At 37.3% G+C, this 20,447-nt stretch overlaps 1 protein-coding gene across 1 annotated transcript; it reads left to right on the plus strand.

Annotated features, from left to right (window-relative positions):
* The first annotated feature begins 1,755 nt into the window (after positions 1–1,755).
* On the plus strand, positions 1,756–19,895 carry LOC131073388 (uncharacterized). Its single transcript, XM_058009813.2, has 3 exons — positions 1,756–2,176; positions 17,352–19,445; positions 19,556–19,895. The coding sequence occupies exons 1-3, from the start codon at positions 1,948–1,950 to the stop codon at positions 19,600–19,602; spliced, it is 2,370 nt and encodes a 789-aa protein (XP_057865796.2). The 5' UTR covers positions 1,756–1,947; the 3' UTR covers positions 19,603–19,895.
* The last annotated feature ends 552 nt before the right edge of the window (positions 19,896–20,447 follow it).

A 20,447-nucleotide genomic window follows, 5' to 3' on the forward strand; every position in this document is an offset into this window, starting at 1 on the left:
GTTTGTAGATTCTAGGCTTGTGGTTGGACTTTTGATTAGTTCACAATATATTTACATTTCAATATACACAATCAATATTCAACTTATATAAATCTACTTAATAATTAATAAGATAAATTACAAAGTGTATACATCTAAAAATGGTCCGAAGATAATTAATTAAATAAGCAATTATTTAATTAATCCCCCTTCCTAATTTAATTGAATTCACTAAGCAATTTGATTAAATTCCCCCTTTCATCTACTTATCAATTAAATCTAAGGATTTATTTAATAAGTTCATTTTCATAATCCCCTTTGATTAATTAATTCAAATTAATTAATTTTCCCCCCATCTTCAATTAATTCTTCTAATCTTCTAATTAATTAAAACAAATCAATTTATGAGTTGTTGAGAATTAATTAGTCTTATTTGAATTTTAAATTCAAATTACCCACATGCCTCCTAACTCCTTCCATCTAACCCTGGGTTTAATTAAACCTACTCTTCCCTTGAGACACATGGCATTCTTGGGCCACATGTCCCCTTTCCTTAGACACTTGCTCTCTCATGAGCAAAGCTTCTTGACACTTGTCACCATAGAGATGGCAAATGTTCCCTTTCATCCAACCTTTCTAGAAGCTTCTTGACTCTTGTCACCATATAGATGACAAATGTTCCCTTTCATTCAACCTTTTTTCCAACTTCCTCTAATTTCACCATTTATATCTTCAGACTCAATCTTGATCGTTGATTCCTGCCACCTCAGCCCTGGCCTTGGAAATCCTATAAATAGACCCCATTTTGGAGCAATAATGATCCCATCTCATTTGCATTTCAGACATTGTTACTATAGGCATATTGATCTTAGCATATCATTTGAGCATTGTTATTATAGGCAATTGCATTCTTAGATCTAGCTTATTTTCTAGCGTAATTGTTGGATCATGTAACTAAATCATTATCTTTTCTAGCTTAAATGCATCATTATCATCTTAAATTCTCCATCTAGATGTAGTCAAGTCACTGAAATTTGCTTATCTAGATCCGAGAGCAAATCTACACTTGCATTTATTAGGAGGCAATAGATCGATTAGCCATGGTTTTATCTTTCTTTGTTTTAAATTTGCTAACCATGCTTGTAATGATCTATTGAGTGTTTTGTGTTGCAGCTGCAGGTATACACTTCACAGGCACGACACAAAGCACATTCAAAATTTTGATATTGCTCATCATTCCTCAACTATTTTATCTAATCATTAAAATGAATTGATTAACCTTTCATATATAACCCTTAGCATCTGAACTCAATATATCATTACTACTATATAACACTAATTATGTTCATATGCTTGGTGATGGCATAATTAATGTTATATATGAACAATTTAGCAAACACAACAATCCCAACAAAATTCGATCGACCATTTTAATAACATAATACTAGCCCGGTTTCAAAGTTGTATGCCTTCAAATTACTTGCTTTTACTAACCAAATGCAAAATTGTATTTATTATTTGTTATATATAATTGTAAGTTTTTGTGAAAGTGTATTAAACACTAAAATATAAATAATATTAATAGTAAATATGATAGACCTCCCTCAATGAAATGGACCAATTTGAATATGCATATATTTATATTTAAAATCTCTTTCCCCAATTTTTTTAAAAACAATCTTCCACTAATTTTTAGCTTGTGCACATATTATTTTTAGTTGAAAATTTACTTTTTAATATGCCCCCCAAACGCTCTATATAATTCCTCTCCTCTTTTTAAATGCATGTGTGCATAGGAATTGTCAAGTGGAAGCCTGTCATCAAACGTGGGCTTAAAAGCAGGGCGTCCCAGGCCGACATTAATGATGAACAAAACTTGGTAAAATCAATTTTTAGAAATTTGTCTGTAGGAAGAGGAAATCCAAATCTAAATTAGAAGGGCCCGGTATTAGTAGATTGCAGAGCAGTATGGAGAAAGTAGCTCTATGGTGGGACATGGATAGTTGTCCCTTGCCATCCCACATGGATCCCTTTGTAGTAAGGTCAATGGCAAACATTTTGCTTCAAAATGTCAAATTACATGGGAGTGGAATTCATCAATTTAGTGCTTACAAATACCCATCTGCAAAGGATGAGGATATTGAGCTTAGCCAGACTTTCTTCAATTCTGGAATCCAACTGCAACTGGTTCAGCCTGGTTAGTATTACATTGTATTTGTAGTAGTTCATCATGCTCAGTCACTTTTTAGCTATGTAATATAATTGGGAATGTTTCTGTTGTTGTTTTGTTAATTGTAATTGCTGAAGCCCAGTTTTTTAATTGGTTTTGTAACTCAATTAGGTTTCTTTTCAAGAAAGTTTCGTTTCTTTTTAAGAAGTGGGTCGGTGATGGAATGTTGCAATTCATGTTGGGTACTTTTGGTAGGGTTTCTTTTCTGGATTAATTGTTGTAGTTAAGAATGTTTGTCAGTCATATGTCTGCTAATTCAATTCCTTCATAACTGAAGAAATCGATATTGGATATGTTCGGTTTACTTCTCTTCTTTTTGTTGTACGTTTTGCTTAAGATATAAAAATCCAATTGATAGTTTGAATTATGGGTTAAGCAAGGGAATTTCAGAATTAGTATTTGGAAAAATTCAAGCAGGCTAGGTTTTGTTGGTTTTTGGTTGTGGGTGGTTTGGATGACGATATTTGCATTATGAGATTTTAAATGTGGGCCAGACTGAAATATATCCTATAACTCAACCCATTGGACGTAGTTTCTTCAATTTTTTTACCATTGAGTTGGGTTTTTGAATTGGCATTGAGCTACGTTTTACAGAATAAGTTAATTATGAGGCATTCAATTTTGGTCACTAATTTTATGTTCTGATGGCTGCTGTAGAAGTTTATCAAAGTTCAAATCTAGTAATTGGTTTTGAAATTTTGTTGATTATGATCTGACTGATTATGCTCTTGACGCTTCCTTTTCGTGGAATTGATTTCTGTGTGTGTAGTGATCAAGGTCTTTTGTTAACTTTAATAATCAAAGGTCTTTGCAATATTCAAGAATTAGTATTTGTTAATTGTTCTTATCCAATTGTTTGATTCATTTTAGTAGCTTATCTGAAAACATTGCGAGTTATTTTTTATCTTGTCTTGTTCTGGACTGGGATTAAGCAGGGATTTCAAATTTAGGGGGTTTCCTGCAAGTTTAATTTCTGCTGGGCCAATTTAAAAATGTATCATTGTCAGAATCATGGAATGCAGATTGATTTGAAGTTTGGTTCAATCTTTCGTGACGCTATTCCTTTGATTATGAATGTTTTTTTTGTTGGCAGTGATCCGTAAATCAAATGGCTATGCCACACTCTTCCCGTTATCAACCGATTCAGTCAATGCCAATGCCTCAAATGAAGTAGAACTAACACTTGATCCAATTCAAAATGGATGTGCTAGCATCATCAATATGACGCTTAAACAGATGTTAAACATCCATAATTTGGAAAATAACTAAACAAACATGCATAAATCTGGGACAATGCATTTACCCTGAAGAAAAACTTCCTTTGGGGTCAAAAAATCCAGTTTAAGGAGTAAATACTTCCCAGTTCATTAAGCAATATGTAATTATAGAGGTTACAGTGAACAGGTTGGTCCAAGCAAGCACCAGCTACACTTTAAAGAACTCTGAAATACCCCAGCCAACAACTCCCTGCTCAGATATACTTTGCACACACATGCAATCTACCAAAATGGCTCAAAACCATCTACCATTTGACTAACTTTTTTCAAGATTGAGATACAATCTAAGACATCCCCTTAGCTTCCCCAAAGGTCAGAAACAAAAGATCAAATGCCAAAACCAAAGGGCACATGCCGTGGAATGCCATAAGTCACTCTTTGAATGCTTTTTAATTAAACACGAGATTTTCCATCATTTTTTTGTGGCTGTTATGATTTGGATGCTTGTAAGATGTTTAGTTGCCACATAAGATACTAGAAACCGTTAATAAGCTTTGAAAATAACCTAGGGATTGTTTTAGTGGGTTAAAAACTTAAAAGCATGTAAAATTCACTTCAGCAGTAAATTGTGTGACTTCGGTAAAAGCTTGTCGTCTTTGGCAGCAACCTTCACGAAGCCATAGTTTTCATATATGAATTTGAATGCAATATCTCTTTTTTAAAAATTGAATGGAATTTTAAGAGGAATGTGAATATACAAATATTCAACCTTTGAACATTTTTGACCACTGTTTTCAGCCCTGCAATTGAGGTATACACTTATGGTAGGTCCCCAATGGCCTAGATGTGGAAAAGGGACATGATTATGGTCCATACCAGACCATCAGGAGTCTTTGCTCCCTAGAAACTCACTAAACAGAGAGCCAACTGAAGAACTGCCAAGCACCCACAAGTAGTCTCAAGAATTCCTCTTGTTTTTGCCTTGGTTCCTCCAAGCCTGCTTCATACTTAGCAAATGTGAACCAATCATAGACACCAACAAGTCCCTTGACTGATCTGCTTACTACATCAGGAAAACTGAAAGGAAAAGGTCTGACTACCTTTGTAGTTACCTTATTGAATTCATAATCTTATTTTTTCTCCACTTGTACATGCTTTCCATTGTGTGATAGTCCTACTTGATGCCCCTTTGCGCACATACATTCCCTCGTCCATTGAAGAACCCAACTTTACGTACTGATTAGATTCTTTGAATTTGAGGTGCTAGCTATGGCAATTCTTGTAATAGGCTGCCCCTAATTGTGTCAAACACTTACTAAGACTGATTTGAGGATTTTGGTCAAACAGTTGTCTTGCAACCTTTTGTGCCCTGTCTTTTACTTATTGCATTGGTCTGCTGTTTGTGGATTACCTGGTGCGTTTTATGGCATAATAGTTTTGCAAGCATTCATTCACTTTCATTCTATGCAATATGCAGCATCAAGTTCATACAAAATACATTCAAATGTGATGGCAACCAAGACTAGCATGAATATGCAATGCTACAAACTCCAGTTACTTTCAGACCAAACTAAGTTTTAATTTTCAAACCATGCAACTCCTCTATTAAATTTAAGGCCCAATACATTATCGACTCAAACCTGTTTAGGTATTGTTGTTGTGGGAGCATTTCCCAGTCACTGTCTATGCTGTTTGCTGCAGGTAATTCCCAGTGTCTCTTCACTGGCATGTCCCAGTCAGAGGCAGAATTCTTGCTGCGATTACGGACTGCGACTCCTCTGTTCACTCAACTTGCCACTTATGATGATGGTCTTGGAATCAGGGATCACTGAGAGGGGGGGGTGAATCAATGATCTACCGGTTAGCAGATTTTCAAACTTAACTTTGAACCACCGGATGCAAACACTTAAAACTGAAATGCAGAAACATGAAACAAACAACCACAAGATCATAACACTGTTATTTTTACATGGAAACCCAAATGGGAAAAACCACGGTGGGATTTGAACCCACAATATTATTCCACTATGGCCAGTAGCAAAACAATATTACAAAATGGGAATACACAGGCATTCTGAAATATCCTTTGACAAGCAAAAACAAACAAAAACTCTACGCTAGATGCAGCAAATACATTTTTATTGATTTTCAGATTTCTGGAAATAAACTAGAAATGAAATAAACAAAACCATTAAGAAATTTACTGTCTGAAGACATGTTCTACCTTATTACATATTCTCCAAAGCACTCACAAAACTTAGTGTCTGCGGATAGCTGTTTGTATCCCTGAAATCTTCATGAAACTTTGAGAACTCGGTGACTTCTAGAAGTTTGGAATGAGTTGTGGACTTCCTAAATCTTGAACTTCATGGCTGATTAAACTACTGCGGCCCTCAACGGATGTTGGATGCTGATCCCACGCAGTTACACTAACATGCAGACTTTGGGTGGCCGTCCAAGCTGGTTATCATGGGGTTTTCGTCCCAGGGTAGGCAAAGAGAACTAATAAAAATCAGAATCATCAATAATATCCGCGCCTTAACTCTTCTCCAACCTTAAGAAGACAATCGAACTTAAAATCCACGCCCACCCTAATTCCTATAAATCAGGCGGCTTGCTTAATTAATTCCAGTGATAATACTTTTCCCTTAAAAGTATTCATCAATTATGTATTTACTTTTCCCTTAAAAGTATTCATCAATTATGTATTTACTTTTCCCTTAAAAGTATTCATCAATTATGTATTTAGCGCCCCCTCCATAAAGGATAAGGAATCTAAAGAAAATGTTTGGATAATGAATTGCAATGGCCCCATCCTCATGACTGAAAATCAGGAGTCACTTAAGTGAACATGGACCCCGCCACCTTATTGAAAACAACCTCCTCTTTATTCACTAAAATGGACTAAGTGTTGGAGGAAAACTTACACTTAGCGAGTTGTTTACTGAGCTACAACGGCACTAGAGAGGGGACATGACACATTCAGGCACACTGCCTAGAGCTCACTGCTCAATTACAATAACCCGGAAGGCTACAACCCTCAGGGAAGTCTCACTGACTTACAAGATAATTACAGTGATGAATTACAATGTATGAACTTTGAAATAGCATCTACTATGCTTGGACGAGTTCTGGTTGAGTGCTAAGTATACCGACTAGGTCACCTTCTTTGTTCTGCCCTGTACTCTGTCTCAGTCAGCTGCCGGATCAAGAATGTGCACGTGAAATTGCACCAAAACGGATTCCCGATCACCTCTTGCTCGCATACAATCGCACCATACACCAAAAAGATTACCCACACTAAACTTATATACCGACAGCCACAAAATAGATCATTTATCGTGTCGGCCTGAAGGTGTAATGTGTAGTCACATGTCAGCTTAACCGGATCCAAAAAGATAAATGCGGAACACCAAAACAATACCAAAATGATGTGTCTATGTCGGCCCAATCATCTCAAACACGCTTCAATGCACCACAATCATCGGAAAGCTTTTGGACCCAAAAATGCTCTGTTCTTCCTGAAATACCGGTTAACAAGCTACCGGTTAACACACGCTTTCAGATAAGAAGAATTACGACCGCCGGATCGGATCTCTATGAAGAGTTGCCATCAATGACAACCCTAAACCAATAATTAGCCACCGGAAACCACTAGAAACCACTGGATGAGTGTCAATTGCCAACAGATGGTCGATAGTCTTATGACTTATCCCAAGCTAGTGCTTCCCATACTGCACCCAATCACTCAGCTGAATCTCTAACACGTGTCCAGGTCAATCACAGATGAGGCACATTTATATGACTTGTATGTGGTGCGATGCACCCAGAACAAACTGCTGGTGAATGTCCCTCTATGAAATACGACGGCTCAACTGAAGTTGAATGCAAAAACTCCTTACCAAAAATCGTGTCACTTGAATATTAGCTTCAGCACTGAAAATAGAGTGTAGACCAGCCACTATAGCTAGCCCATTCCTCAGCTGAACAAACTTGTAATGAAATGTAAATACCAATGCCCTTCTATTCATCAAAAAAAACTCTTACCAGCGAGTATAATCCCTACGACTACTTAAGCTTCATCCTGTAGAATGATTTCAATACCATTACTCACAACTCTGCAATTTAGTTTTATGATTCCCCAGGCCTGATGTTATACAGGTGTATGAAATGTTACCCAAGAGGGATTTCGTCCTCAAAAGCCAAAGATTTCCAGAATTGAATCCAGAAACACAAATCCCAAGAATACACAATTTCCAAGATGTCACAATCATCAAATAAAGCTCTTTTTTATAACTCCATTTGGGCATGATTCCCAATACACCATCAATGTGGGATAAAAGAATGTCATAATAAAATATTAATATCCCCTTATGTCTCCACAATGAAAGGGAATTTTTAATTTTCCCCTTTAAACATTAGTCCCAACTTTAAATAATCACTAAAATTAAATATTTAAATTTAACTTTAGGAACTTCAAATTTAAACACCCAAATAATTAATGGCTCATTAATTTGGCCAACCTGATGAAGAACGAAATGCACCAAAATGTTGACATCCAAAAATAGTTAAAAAATTACCAGACATTGAGCCACAATTGACTTACTATAAATAGTAAGTATTTGGAAACCCTGTCAAAACACCTCCAAATGGCCTGAAACTGAAAACTCGTATGCCAAATCCTTCACTAATCCCTGTAATGTCTTGGTTAGCCCTCGGGACCAAGGCAAATGGGCTAACGACACATCGTTTAATGTCAAGCCAAAATGGGTACATTACAGTTCGCCCCCCTTGAAATTGCTTGTCCTCAAGCAATGTCATTGTGACCCCATGGTTACTAGATCGAACCATGCTGAATCTAAGTATAATCCCTAGGTTCCAAATCAATCTAGTAGATACGTAGCACCATCTTCTCCGAGCTCTATCCTATTGACCCGAGCTCTATCCTATTGATCACCCGTACCAATGACGTTCTTCGAACCTCCACCAAAGGAAGTAATCAGGAACTGCATAAACTGAATCATCTCCCTAGGATATGGCTCAAACCTAGTATCAAACTGGGAAACCGTGGTAGAGAATTCTGAAGTGTCAACGCAGATTGTCACATTCCTCACAATTGTTGAGCTGCTAACCATAGTATGAGCAAGGTCCTCTATCAAACTCTGAACCAAATCACTGTGCTGATACTGTACCACACTGATCAGGATTGGTAAACCATCATACTCAAACTGCACTTTCATCTTCTAAAACCGCATAGAAGAAACATCATCAAAACTAGAACTAAATTTCCTAAGGGAGCAAAGATCATTCCCATGAGTTATACCTTGCTAGGAAAACTTAGGAATGTCCATATCAACAAACTTGTTGTCAATCATGATCCTGGGAAACCGACAAAACACTCTACTCATCCACATGGAAGTGAAAGATAACTGTACTATGCTCCAAGGATCACCGACAACTGTCAGAACAAATGTCCATGAGTGCTCAAAACTGCAAGCTTGCAGGTCTAAAACTATAAACTGCAACATCAACTTGATAAGAAACCAAATCCTAGTTAGGATTTCCCTCCAATCCACCCGCAACAACTGTAATGACCTCCTACATATTCTGAAATAGAGGGTAGCAGCAACAATACAACCACACTGTGAGTCCCCGACACAAGGAATAAATCCACCATGCAGACGCTACACTACTCTGTCACCCTCTATAGTCCAATCAAACCAAATCTCAAACACCTGCTTCTATAGGCAACTAACTGGAAAGAACAAGGTGAGAGACTCAACAAACTCGAACTCGTCACCTTTTATCAAAAATATGTGATACTAGTGCGGACTCGAATGATCCATACTCAATTCACCTTTCCCTGCCATCAGTGACAGTCAAATCCCGAGTATGTGGGCTAAAGCTAAACTGATAAGCACATCTCACTATGCAGTTGGGGTGCAACACTCCTGCCTGCATCGGAGGAGTATCAGAGTGGTCATGTGAATTCCACTCCGTGCTGGCAACAACAGAAGATGACTCAGACATTAACGCAGGAAGAACAATAGCATCAACATTACCATGATGGCTACCATCCATCTCCTGAACAGTAGCTGGAACAGTGCTAAGGTCTAGCGCGCAAAACTCAGAGGGTATCATGTCCTCCTGATCAAACTGCCCAATGACAATCTCAATAGTACCCATGTGATTCCCCCCACCCAATTCTATGCTGATGCTCGAACTTGTAACCAAATCTGATGTGTCTGAATCATCAATAATCCAATCTACCCAAAGTGGTCTCCTGTAGATATGAATGATGCCTATCATAGGTGCATTAAAACAAATACCAACGCCTGTCAAACTGCTGGTATAGATTAGAACAGCACCATGTAACCAACAAATCAAATCCGAAATGGAGAAACATGTATCTCCACCACCCCAAGAAGGTAAGAATTCATCATACTCCCGTTCTCTAACTCTAAAATGACAATCCCAATCTCTCCTATCCGTATCCATAGCCGCTGCCTCCAAAGTGCAACTTGATAAAATTCTAATGAGCATCGCAGGACAGCTATCAATCAATGAAATAGGAGGTGAAACCCATGAGGAAGGTGCTGGAATACTATAGCCAACATATTCCTCTCCAAACTGTAGACCAAAATCATTTGGAAAGGTGTTGAAGTCCTGTAGTGTCATTTCATACTTACAAATTTCCTCAATTCCCTCAATGATCTGTATGATCTTCGAGGTTCTTACATCATGCTCGTTGTTCACCGATGGACCAGCAATGGTTTTCTCCGCTTTGTGTAAGGAAGAATGGGCCATGCTCAACTGCAAACAGAGATTATCAATTTGTTCTTCCTTTCTTCTCAAAGCATCTGAATAGATCTCAACTAGGTTGAGAAGGTGATCACGGTCTGAAAGAAGGTGCAAATAATTTGTCTTCATTGTTCCCATACCTTCTTTGATCTTTTGCAAGCTATGAAGAGAAGATTTTGCTTCAGTTCTCTTTTGTCTTCTCTCTAACTGAATCGTCCAAAAGTAATTTTCAACCAGTTTATGCATCTCATCATGATGAGATAAGGCTGCCACAATCCCATCCTCATTCACCTTTAACTGATTCTACAAACTGTGCGGACTATGAGGTATATGGACAACTTCTGCTTCGCATGAAGAGGCACCTGCTCCTAACTGAAAGTCTTCTTCAGCAAAGTCCTGTATGCACATGTTTTGCTTTGAAATCAGATCAGCACTAACTCCACCTGTAGTAATATCCTCAATGCCCTGATTAAGTGTCTCTGTACAAGTGGGTTCAATTTGCTCCATGGATTCATCTTCCCACTTGGCTGATTGACTGGTAGATGGCATGCTTTCGTCCTTTAGTTCTACTGGAGCAGTATTATGGTCATTAGTGGCCTCCTCAAAGAAGTTTCCCTCGTCCACTGTTTTATCAAGGAAAATCTGCACATCACCAATGAAGAGTTTTGAAAACCCCTCACCTGTAGTGTTTGTCTCAAACTCCATAAATTCCTCCTCAACTGTATGGCAGTCATTAACCTTTTTACCTTCCTCAGGCATAGAAATGGATGAATTCAAGGCTGTGGCTTTCTTCTCAACATCTGAATTGATTCTCCCTTGAAGAGAAAATGAAACCTGTTAACCCAATGAGATCAATTCTTCAGTAGTAAGCTATTCCCTTAACTTCTCAATTTTCAGTTCAACCAAACTCCTTGAGAGATCATAGGCAGCAGCTGAAACATGCAGCTCTCTCCAAATATCTAGCAAAGCAGATCGCAACTGCATACAAACACCATCATTTTCATCTAAGATCATGGACAAGATGTCGAACATATCTGACTTCACCTTGTTTGGATGGCGTTTCCTAATTTCAGCAATGAAACAATTAAACATTTGCAGAATCAACTTCTCACATTGAAGGTCCAGCATAAGGACAAATGATCTAGTCCTTGCCATAATATCTAAAATTTTAACTCTCTTACCAAAAGTAGGGGCTCTAACATCATGCAACCCTTGTCAACTCTCCATAATCAACTATAGAACCTCCTTCAGTATGCCATCATCATAAGGAACTTTAGGAGCTATAATCCTCATAATTTCACTTATGCAAGTGACAACTGCTAGTCTTATCTCCTCATCTTGATGTCTCATCAATTCTGGCTTGACCAATGAATGCACCAATGGAGACATAGCTGTAGCCATTGTTTGTGTAGGTGACTCACTAACCTTGTAGAGGCAACTTTCAGCTTCCTCCAAATTGTTGAGGAGAGACATTTTAGCCCGAGGTAAGAGTTTGAATTTTTCACCTACAAACTTAAGTTCCTCCTGAAGAACTTCGGTAGCTTCCTGTTCCTTGTTCCATTTGTCCAATTTTTTAAACATTAAATTTTGATGTTGCTTAACTGATTCCAGCTGTTCCCACAAAGCTTCCATTTATTTTGCTAAAATAACCAACTGAAATTATGATATAAAGATGAATAGAGGAAACAAAACCAATCTACCCAACAGGCTAGCAGAATTTTTAGCTCTAATACCACTGTAATAGGCTGCCCCTAATTGCGTCAAACACTTACTAAGACTGACTTGAGGATTTTGGTCAAACAGACGTCTTGCAACCTCTTGTGCCCTGTTTTTTACTTATTGCATTGGTCTGCTAGTTGTGGATTGCCTGGTGCGTTTTATGGCATAATAGTTTTGCAAGCATTCGCTCACTTTCATTATATGCAATATTCAGCATCAAGTTCATACAAAATACATTCAAATGTGATGGCAACCAAGACTAGCATGAATATGCAATGCTACAAACTCCAGTTACTTTTAGACCAAACTTAAGTTTTAATTTTCAAACCATGCAGCTCCTCTATTAAATTTAAGGCCCAATACATTATCGACTCAAACGTGTTTTGGTATCGCTGTTGTGGGAGCATTTTCCAGTCGCTGTCTATGTTGTTTTCTTCAGGTAATTCCCAGTGTCTCTTCATTGTCACGTCCCAGTCATAGGCAGAATTCTTGCTGTGATTACGGACTGCGACTCCTCTATTCACTCAACTCGTGATAGTCTTATGACTTATCCCAAGGTATTCCCATACTGCACCCAATCACTCAGCTGAATCTCTAACACATGCATCCAGGTCAACCATGGATGAGGCACAATTATATGACCTGTATGTGGTGCGATGCATCCAGAACAAACTGCTGGTGAATGTCCCTCTATGAAATACCGCCGCTCAGCTGAAGTTGAATGCAGAAACTCCTTACCAAAAATCGCGCCACCTGAATATTAACTTCAGCGCTGAAAATAGAGTGTAGGCCAGCCACTATACCCAGCGCATTCCTCAGCTGGACAAACTTGGAATGAAATGTAAATACCAATGCCCTTCTATTCATCAAAAAGAACTCTTACCAGCCAGTATAATCCCTGCGACTACTTAAGCTTTATCCTATAGAATGATTTCAATACCATTACTCACAACTCTGCAATTTAGTTTTATGATTTCCCATGCCTGATGTTATACAGGTGTAGGAAATGCTACCCAAGAGGGATTTCGTCCTCAAGAGCCAAAGATTTGCAGAACTGAATCCAGAAACACAAATCCCAAGAATACACAATTTCCAAGATGTCACAATCAGCAAATAAAGCTCTTATTTATAACTCCATTTGGGCACAATTCCCAATACACCATCAATGTGGGATAAAAGAACGTCATAATAAAATATTAATATCCCCTTATGTCTCCACAATGAAAGGGAACTTTTAATTTTTCCCTTCAAACATTAGTCCCAGCATTAAATAATCACTAAAATTAAATATTTAAATTTAACTTTAGGAACTTTAAATTTAAACACCCAAATAAATAATGGCTCATTAATTTGGCCAACCTGATGAAGAATTAAATGCACCAAAATGTTGACATCCAAAAATACTTCAAAAATTACCAGTCATTGAGCCACAATTGATACTGAAAATGCCTAGGCCAAATGCTTCACTAATCCCTGTAAAGTCTTGGTTAGCCCTTGGGACAAAGGCAAACGAGCTAACGACACATCGTCTAATGTCAGGCTAAAATGGGGACATTACAATTCTATACCTAACGGCATATGAATTTACAAAGAAATTTCTAGCCTTTACTAGAACCTATTTTATTTCCTGAATGTTATCTCTTCCAATGACACAAATTCAAACACAACTTCATCCTTATATTCTGAATGTAGAGTCTAAATACCAACTTACCTTGCTTGCTGACCCTCATATTGACACTATTTTGCATGCCACCCTAAAGAGTATAAATGTGGGTGCTGCACAACCTCCCAATTCTATTCACTAAAGCATTCAACTTCTTATCTTTCACTTGCACTCTTGTTTGGAACAATTGGGATAAGGTACTCTTCATTATGAGAGCTTCCAGTTTCCTTAAAAACACCCTTCTGAGTAAGCAATGTGTCCTTCATTTGAGGAGCTAATGTTGATTTCCACCCTCTTTTCCACTCATACAGTGTTCTTCTCTTTCTTCCCATGAGAAGGAGCCAATTCAGGTTGAATTTTCCAATACCTTTCTTCGTTGTACCCATCCTTGTCATAATGAGAGCAATGAAACTTGTTTTTCCTTTGCGCTTTTGCTTTCTCAATGATATAGCATTTTTATTTCCCTTTTCTTCATGGTTCTTTTTGACCCATTCTGCTGCTTGTGACCCTTGTGCTTTTTGGAATGAACCACCTTCTTATCAAATTTGAGGTAGTGTACTTGGGCACATGCCTCATTTATGTTTTGGGCAATGGTCATGAATATCACCCTTTGAAGGTTATCAAGCAAACCTTACACATACTTTATTAGCACTGCTCCTTAATGGCTTTCCCAAGTTGAACCACCCATTTTCTTAACTCATTGGTATAAGCTTGCACACTTTGCTCAAGCTTTTGCTTCAAATAATGCCATTGCATCACTCATTCTTCTTCGTGGAGAATCAGGCAAAATTGTTTCCAAAGCAGCTCCTTGATTTCTTTCCACTTGGATACCAGTGCTACTTTCTAAATCTCTGTAGAGCAAGCATAACTCTCAAAGCACATAAGAACATGCCTGGACAACTTCAACAATGTGAAGGAAATCTGCTGATTCTGAGAGATCTTGTGAGGGATTGAATATACCTCTTTTTGTGAGATTCATTGAACGAGCTTTTTTGCACCGATTTCATCATTTTAGGGCTGAATGTCTATTTTTGCTTCAACTTTGAAAAACCTCTTGGAGAGTGACTCTTCTTGCACGCAATCACTCTTCTCTAGCTTACCTTTTGAATGCTCTTTAGCAATCCTCATCTTCCTTGTCAAGACTAGCTTAATGTCGTCAACCCTATCAATCTTCATTTCAATTTGTATAATTCTTGCAACATCTGCTTCCAACCTTTTGAAATGTGCCTTTATATTTTCCTCTGCCATGCTTACTGTCCTAACTATTCTGGGCTCAAAAGGCACGAACTTTTGTTTTACACTTGACATTGTGGATGACATACATTTGCAATTAAATAATTGAACTAAAATTCAAAGGATTTTGCTACTCTACTACTAATTTGATCTGTAATTATGGCGGCTACGCCACACTTCGCCTCTTAGCAACAGATTTAATCGATGCCAATTGTCAAATGGAGCAGGTCAAGCACTTAATCCAATTTAAAGTGGATATGCTGGTATCTTCATTCTGTAATAGCACTAAAATAGAGATGGCAATGCCAAAAAATTAAAAACAGTTAAAGGAATACGCACAAATCTAAGAGCAAAAATTTCTGTTCTACCAAGCAATAAGGAAGAACAGAGGTTACAATGACCAATCTGGTCCAAAAAAGCCCAAACAATGCTTTATAGAGCTCTAAAATACCTCAGCCAACACTCCTTGCTCACATAGACTTTGCATACACATGCGGTCTACCACAATGGCTCAAAAATATTTACCATCTGTCAAACCTTTTTCTAGGCATGGTGATAGTATCTAAGACATCACCCTAGTTATTTCAAAGGTCGGAAACAGAATATTGGAATGCCGAAAGTCACTCTTTGAAGATTTTTTAATTTAAATATGACATTTTCCATCATTTGTGCTGTTGCTGTTATGGTTTGGATGCTTGTAAGATGTTTTATTGCCACATAGGATGATTAGAATGCTTTAGTAAGCTTCTAAAATAACCCGACTATCATTTGAGTGGATTAAAAACACATCAAATTTACTTCGACAGCAAACTGTGTGACTTCAGAAGCAACCTTCCTGAAGCCATAACTTTTGCATACAACCTCAAAAAGCGATGCTATTTTTAAGGAAATTGCATTGAATTTCTAGAGAACATGAATATACAAAAATAATCAAACTTTGACTCCCTTTGACCACTGTTTTTGGCTCTGCAACAAAGCTGCACACTTAAGGCGTGACCCCAGTGGTCAAGATGCTGATACGAGACCCGATTATGGATCAGGAGGTTTACATTTGGAGATTGTTTTGCTTTTCCTCTCTTTTAAAAAAGATTGAATTTGTAGCCGAATCTAGGATTAAGCAGGGTATTTCATAATATTTTTGCAAGTTTCTTTATTGTTAGCGTGAAATGCAGTTTTTGATACTTTGTTAGGAGCAACCAAAGAAAATGATACAGGCTAGTTTTTTCTTGCTTTAACTGGATTGGAATTTTGAAATTGGAGCTATTCAGAGTATTTCATAAGTAAGGATTTTGATTTTGATTTATCATGCAATATTGTTTCTATTAAGGTGTGTTGTAAAATCCAAGTTTAATCTTTGCAATTTATATTGGTTTTGAAAATCTTGTTAATACTTTGTTAGGAGCAACCAAAGAAAATGATACAGGCTAGTTTTTTCTTGCTTTAACTGGATTGGAATTTTGAAATTGGAGCTATTCAGAGTATTTCATAAGTAAGGATTTTGATTTTGATTTATCATGCAATATTGTTTCTATTAAGGTGTGTTGTAAAATCCAAGTTTAATCTTTGCAATTTATATTGGTTTTGAAAATCTTGTTAATTTTGTTTCACAGCTCTTTTTTTAGGAACTTTGGGTAGTGTTCTTAATTCCCAATTACTGAATAAAATGATCTAGTGAAGTTTGTTTTATTTCCCTAACTGTTTAAAACGACAGTCTGAGTTTGGGGTTGAGCTGGAAAGATTTGAAATAGGGAGTTTCGAGATCTCCTCTGTGGTGTATTCTAGCACTTTGCTGTCAACACTTTTCTATGTTTGGGTTAATTTTACTGTTTTAGTCAAAGGTGCTTTTTAGTTAATTTGTAAAACTTTTGAGTTTCTACTATTCAAAATTTCAATTCTTTGATTATTGAACAAAAGGATATGAGCTAGTTTGCTTTCCATGTCTTCTGCTCGTTATATATTTTATTTTAAACTATGACTCTGAATTGTGCGTTAAGATTTAAAAGGGCAGCTAAAAATAGGGGTTTAGTTAAGGTGTCTTCAAATTGGTTATGTTCAAATCTCGCAGGGTAGAGAGACTTTGAAGTTTTCTCTGATTTTTAATGAGGCTCTTTTTGATTTTGGAATTGGTTTTCTCTGTTTTTTTAATTTAATTTAGACTTTTTATTCAATTACTTGATTTCTTGAGGAAGCAATGAGGTTTCATTTGTGCTTTTTTGATGATAGTTGGCATTATGCATTGAGAAGGGTATGTCAGGCTTAGTTTTTCTTTTACTATGTTCTGGCCATATTTTGAAAGAAGAATGAGTTTCTTTTGAAAGTTTTGTAAATTTTCTTCTGGATATTTGGCTTTTGTCAAGTGTTTTGAGAGTATTCGTGGTAGGTAAAGAGTATTGAAAGGCGTGGGACTGATTTTGAAACTTCTTATGAAATTTCTCGGAGTTTTCTTTTTATGATTTTGCATATTGGGCTTTTTGTAAATTCTTTTGACACTCGAGGGTATTCATGGCAGCACTGGCAGGTAATACCAATGAAATTGAGAAAATTATAATGGCAGACATGCTCTTGTGGGCTATGGATGTGCCCCCACCAGGGAATATCATTTTCATTGTAGGGAATGCAGATTTTTCCTATGTGTTTCACAAGCTTCGGGAGAGATCTTATAATGTGTTCTTGGTTTGTGCATCCATAACTCAAATGCCTCATGGTATGTTAAGTGTAGCAAATGAATGCGTGGAATGGTTGACTTTTCTGCAAATGTTAGAGCAAAATGAAGAAAAGTTACAGTTTCCCAGCAATATCTATGGGTGGTGTCCTGAGCATTACCAGGTTTCCTCTAATGCCTACTCTATGTCTGCATCTACTGATAGTACCAAGGAATGGGAAGAATATCAGAACAGGTCTAGTTTTGGTTATATTCCAGAGGATTCTTTCACAGGCCAATCATCTTTCAACAATGAACAATCTTCAAGGCAATTCAGTATTCCTTCATTAAATGAAGTGGCCACAGCAGTGGGGCAGCAGCCACGGAGACCTGGCTTTCACAGGCACGCTAATAAATGCACTGAGAAACCAATGGATCCAACAGTAAATTCAAATAGACATAGGGACTGGAAGCCTCCTATATTAACCGGGCCTAAGAAAATGTTAGCTTCAATGGATGAATTCAGGTCATGGCTTAGACAAGTTGTAAATAGTAAAGAAAATGAAAATGGTTATAATATTTCACCCATTCGCATGGACTTCGAGAAAGCAACTGGGAAGATCCTCGCTTTCTCGTTACTGGGGTTTCCCAAGATGATGAACCTGCTAGAACAATGCAAGGATATAGCAGAGGTCAAGGAAGTGAGAAAGGGATGCCATTTGGCTTTCCCTGTTAAAAATAATAAACAAAACCTTTTAAAAACAAAGAAACCAAACCCTAACCCTCAACCTATGAAGGTAAAACCTGAAAATTCACTATGTGGAGTAAATCCTTATCCTGATTTGCAACCTCAACTGAATCCAAATTCAAATCCAAAACTTGAAGCAGGAAAACAATCAATGCCAAAAGCTTCAGGAGGAGATTTTTATGCCTTCTTATTGCATATGGTGAGCATGGGTGAATTCTCACAGGGTTTTCTCATGTCCAAACTTCCTAAAACATTTGAATCTTTTTCTGGAAAGTGTCTTGATATACAGCACCTAGGATACAAGAAACTAACCAACCTTGTTGAAGTGTATAGTGATCTTGTATCAGTGGACAAGACAGGAGCTGGACCGCCACGACTATATCCCGCAGGTTTTGTCAGGGAAATAATTCCCAATTCCAACTTCAGTAGAACAGGTGAAGAATTCTCTGTCAACATGGTTGATCATGTTGCTGAACAGGAAGTAAAGCTAGAGGTGAACTGCTCTTCTACTACTGGAAGTGACCAGTCACCAGATAATATGACATGGAAGGACAATATCTCTCTAGAGAATTTGTCTTACCAGAACTCTGAGTTGGCCATTACCGAAAACGAATGGCCATCAATGGATTTAAACACATTGCCATTAATGGGTTTTCAAGAGTATAACAAGTCAGATTCCTCTAGCACACCTCAAGGATCACAGTTTAGTGAATGGGATGACCAATTTTCTAACACTGTTAGTGACCTATCTATACGTGCCAATTCCCACCAGCTAGAAGGATCTGCGTGTATCAAACAATCCCTCTCAAGGTTACAGAGTGAGGGAAATATCCCTATTAGGAATGCTGCTTATGTTGAAGCCTTGCTAAACATGAGAGAAAATAAAAGCATTTGCAAGGAAGTTACTGGAGTCAGTGAAACTGCTAACTCCCAAGATGCTTCATGTAGAACGTCTTTTGGTGGAGAGGTATCAAATTTTGTTTCTTCAAAATCAGAGCAACCATTTATGGAATTGAAAGTGCATAGTAACGTACTTGTTAGTCCTTTGCAAAGCCTGCTGCCACAAGAGAGTGTTGTTAGCACAGAAAGTTTGCAGGACACAAGATTGGATTACAAGCAACCCGAGCAAAATGCAAAGGGTGTGGTAAATGAGGAGACAAATGTTCATAGCATTGTTTCACCAGCAGAAGCAATTATGCAAGTTGCTGGAAAGGGTAAGTTCATATGCTCAGCCTACAAGAATTCTTTTTGATACGATAATCGAAATAGATCATAATGCCCTTTCGTAACTGCTAAAGTGTTTGAACTTTTGTTGACTTTGCAGGGCTGAAATCGCTTTATGATTTCTCAATGTGGAAAAAGAGCCCGTGAAATAAGATTACGGGTGTAAATGGAGTTAAGATTGGAGTGCCATAGTGAATTACCTGTCATTATGGCATTCTTAGGCTGATAAGAAATTGCATAAATTTTGGCGTATTTGGCTTTATAATTTACGGTGCTTTTGATTATGTTATATATTTGTGAATAATCTAATTTTGTTCGACTTCTGTATCATCTCAACATGTGCCTGTCAATGACAAATACAACTCACGAAGTCATGATTTTTGAGAGTATCTTCTGGAAGCTTATTATACTATGAAATAGAATTATCAGGTCCTTGCATACACATTGTTCGTGAGATTATGATCAAATTATAAGTAGGTAGTCAATTTGAGGGATAACTCATCATCATCACAGAAACATAGGCAGCTGTTCCATTGAATTAATAAAAGAGATTATTTCCAAACTTAAAAACATGGATTGTGCGCAAGAGCAGAATGGCTGTTTCTCTTCTCTCTGGGCTTTTATCTTTTGTTTTAGGATTTCTTTATGTATGAAGATAGGCAACGAACGCACACTAAATTACTTGGGCATTTGTTTTTGTGCTCACCATTCATTGCAATAATCTAGAATTCTTTATGGAAATCTAAGAACTGAAAATTACTTCAAGAAATGGGACTTTTTGCATTTTAGTAATTAAATTAACAAAACATAGTATTGCCTGAGCAGCGTATACAGAATTCTAAGAACTGAAAATTACTTCAAGAAATGGGACTTTTTGCATTCTGGTAATTAAATTAACAAAACAGACTATTACCTGAGCAGCGTTTTGAGCTATATGGGTAAAACTGATAGCTAGAACCCAAGGTAGTTTGTGTTTGCTTGGGACTGCTGGC

Source organism: Cryptomeria japonica, chromosome 10, assembly GCF_030272615.1.
Source record: "Cryptomeria japonica chromosome 10, Sugi_1.0, whole genome shotgun sequence".
NCBI classification, from domain to species: Eukaryota; Viridiplantae; Streptophyta; class Pinopsida; order Cupressales; family Cupressaceae; genus Cryptomeria; species Cryptomeria japonica.

Bases quoted from the DNA above. Each gene is read 5' to 3' on its own strand.
- LOC131073388 (XM_058009813.2), top strand. From the start codon at position 1,948: ATGGAGAAAGTAGCTCTATGGTGGGACATGGATAGTTGTCCCTTGCCA. The intron at 2,177-17,351 runs GTTAGTATTACA...TATTCATGGCAG, and splicing joins ACTGCAACTGGTTCAGCCTG to CACTGGCAGGTAATACCAAT. The intron at 19,446-19,555 runs GTAAGTTCATAT...TTGACTTTGCAG, and splicing joins TATGCAAGTTGCTGGAAAGG to GGCTGAAATCGCTTTATGAT.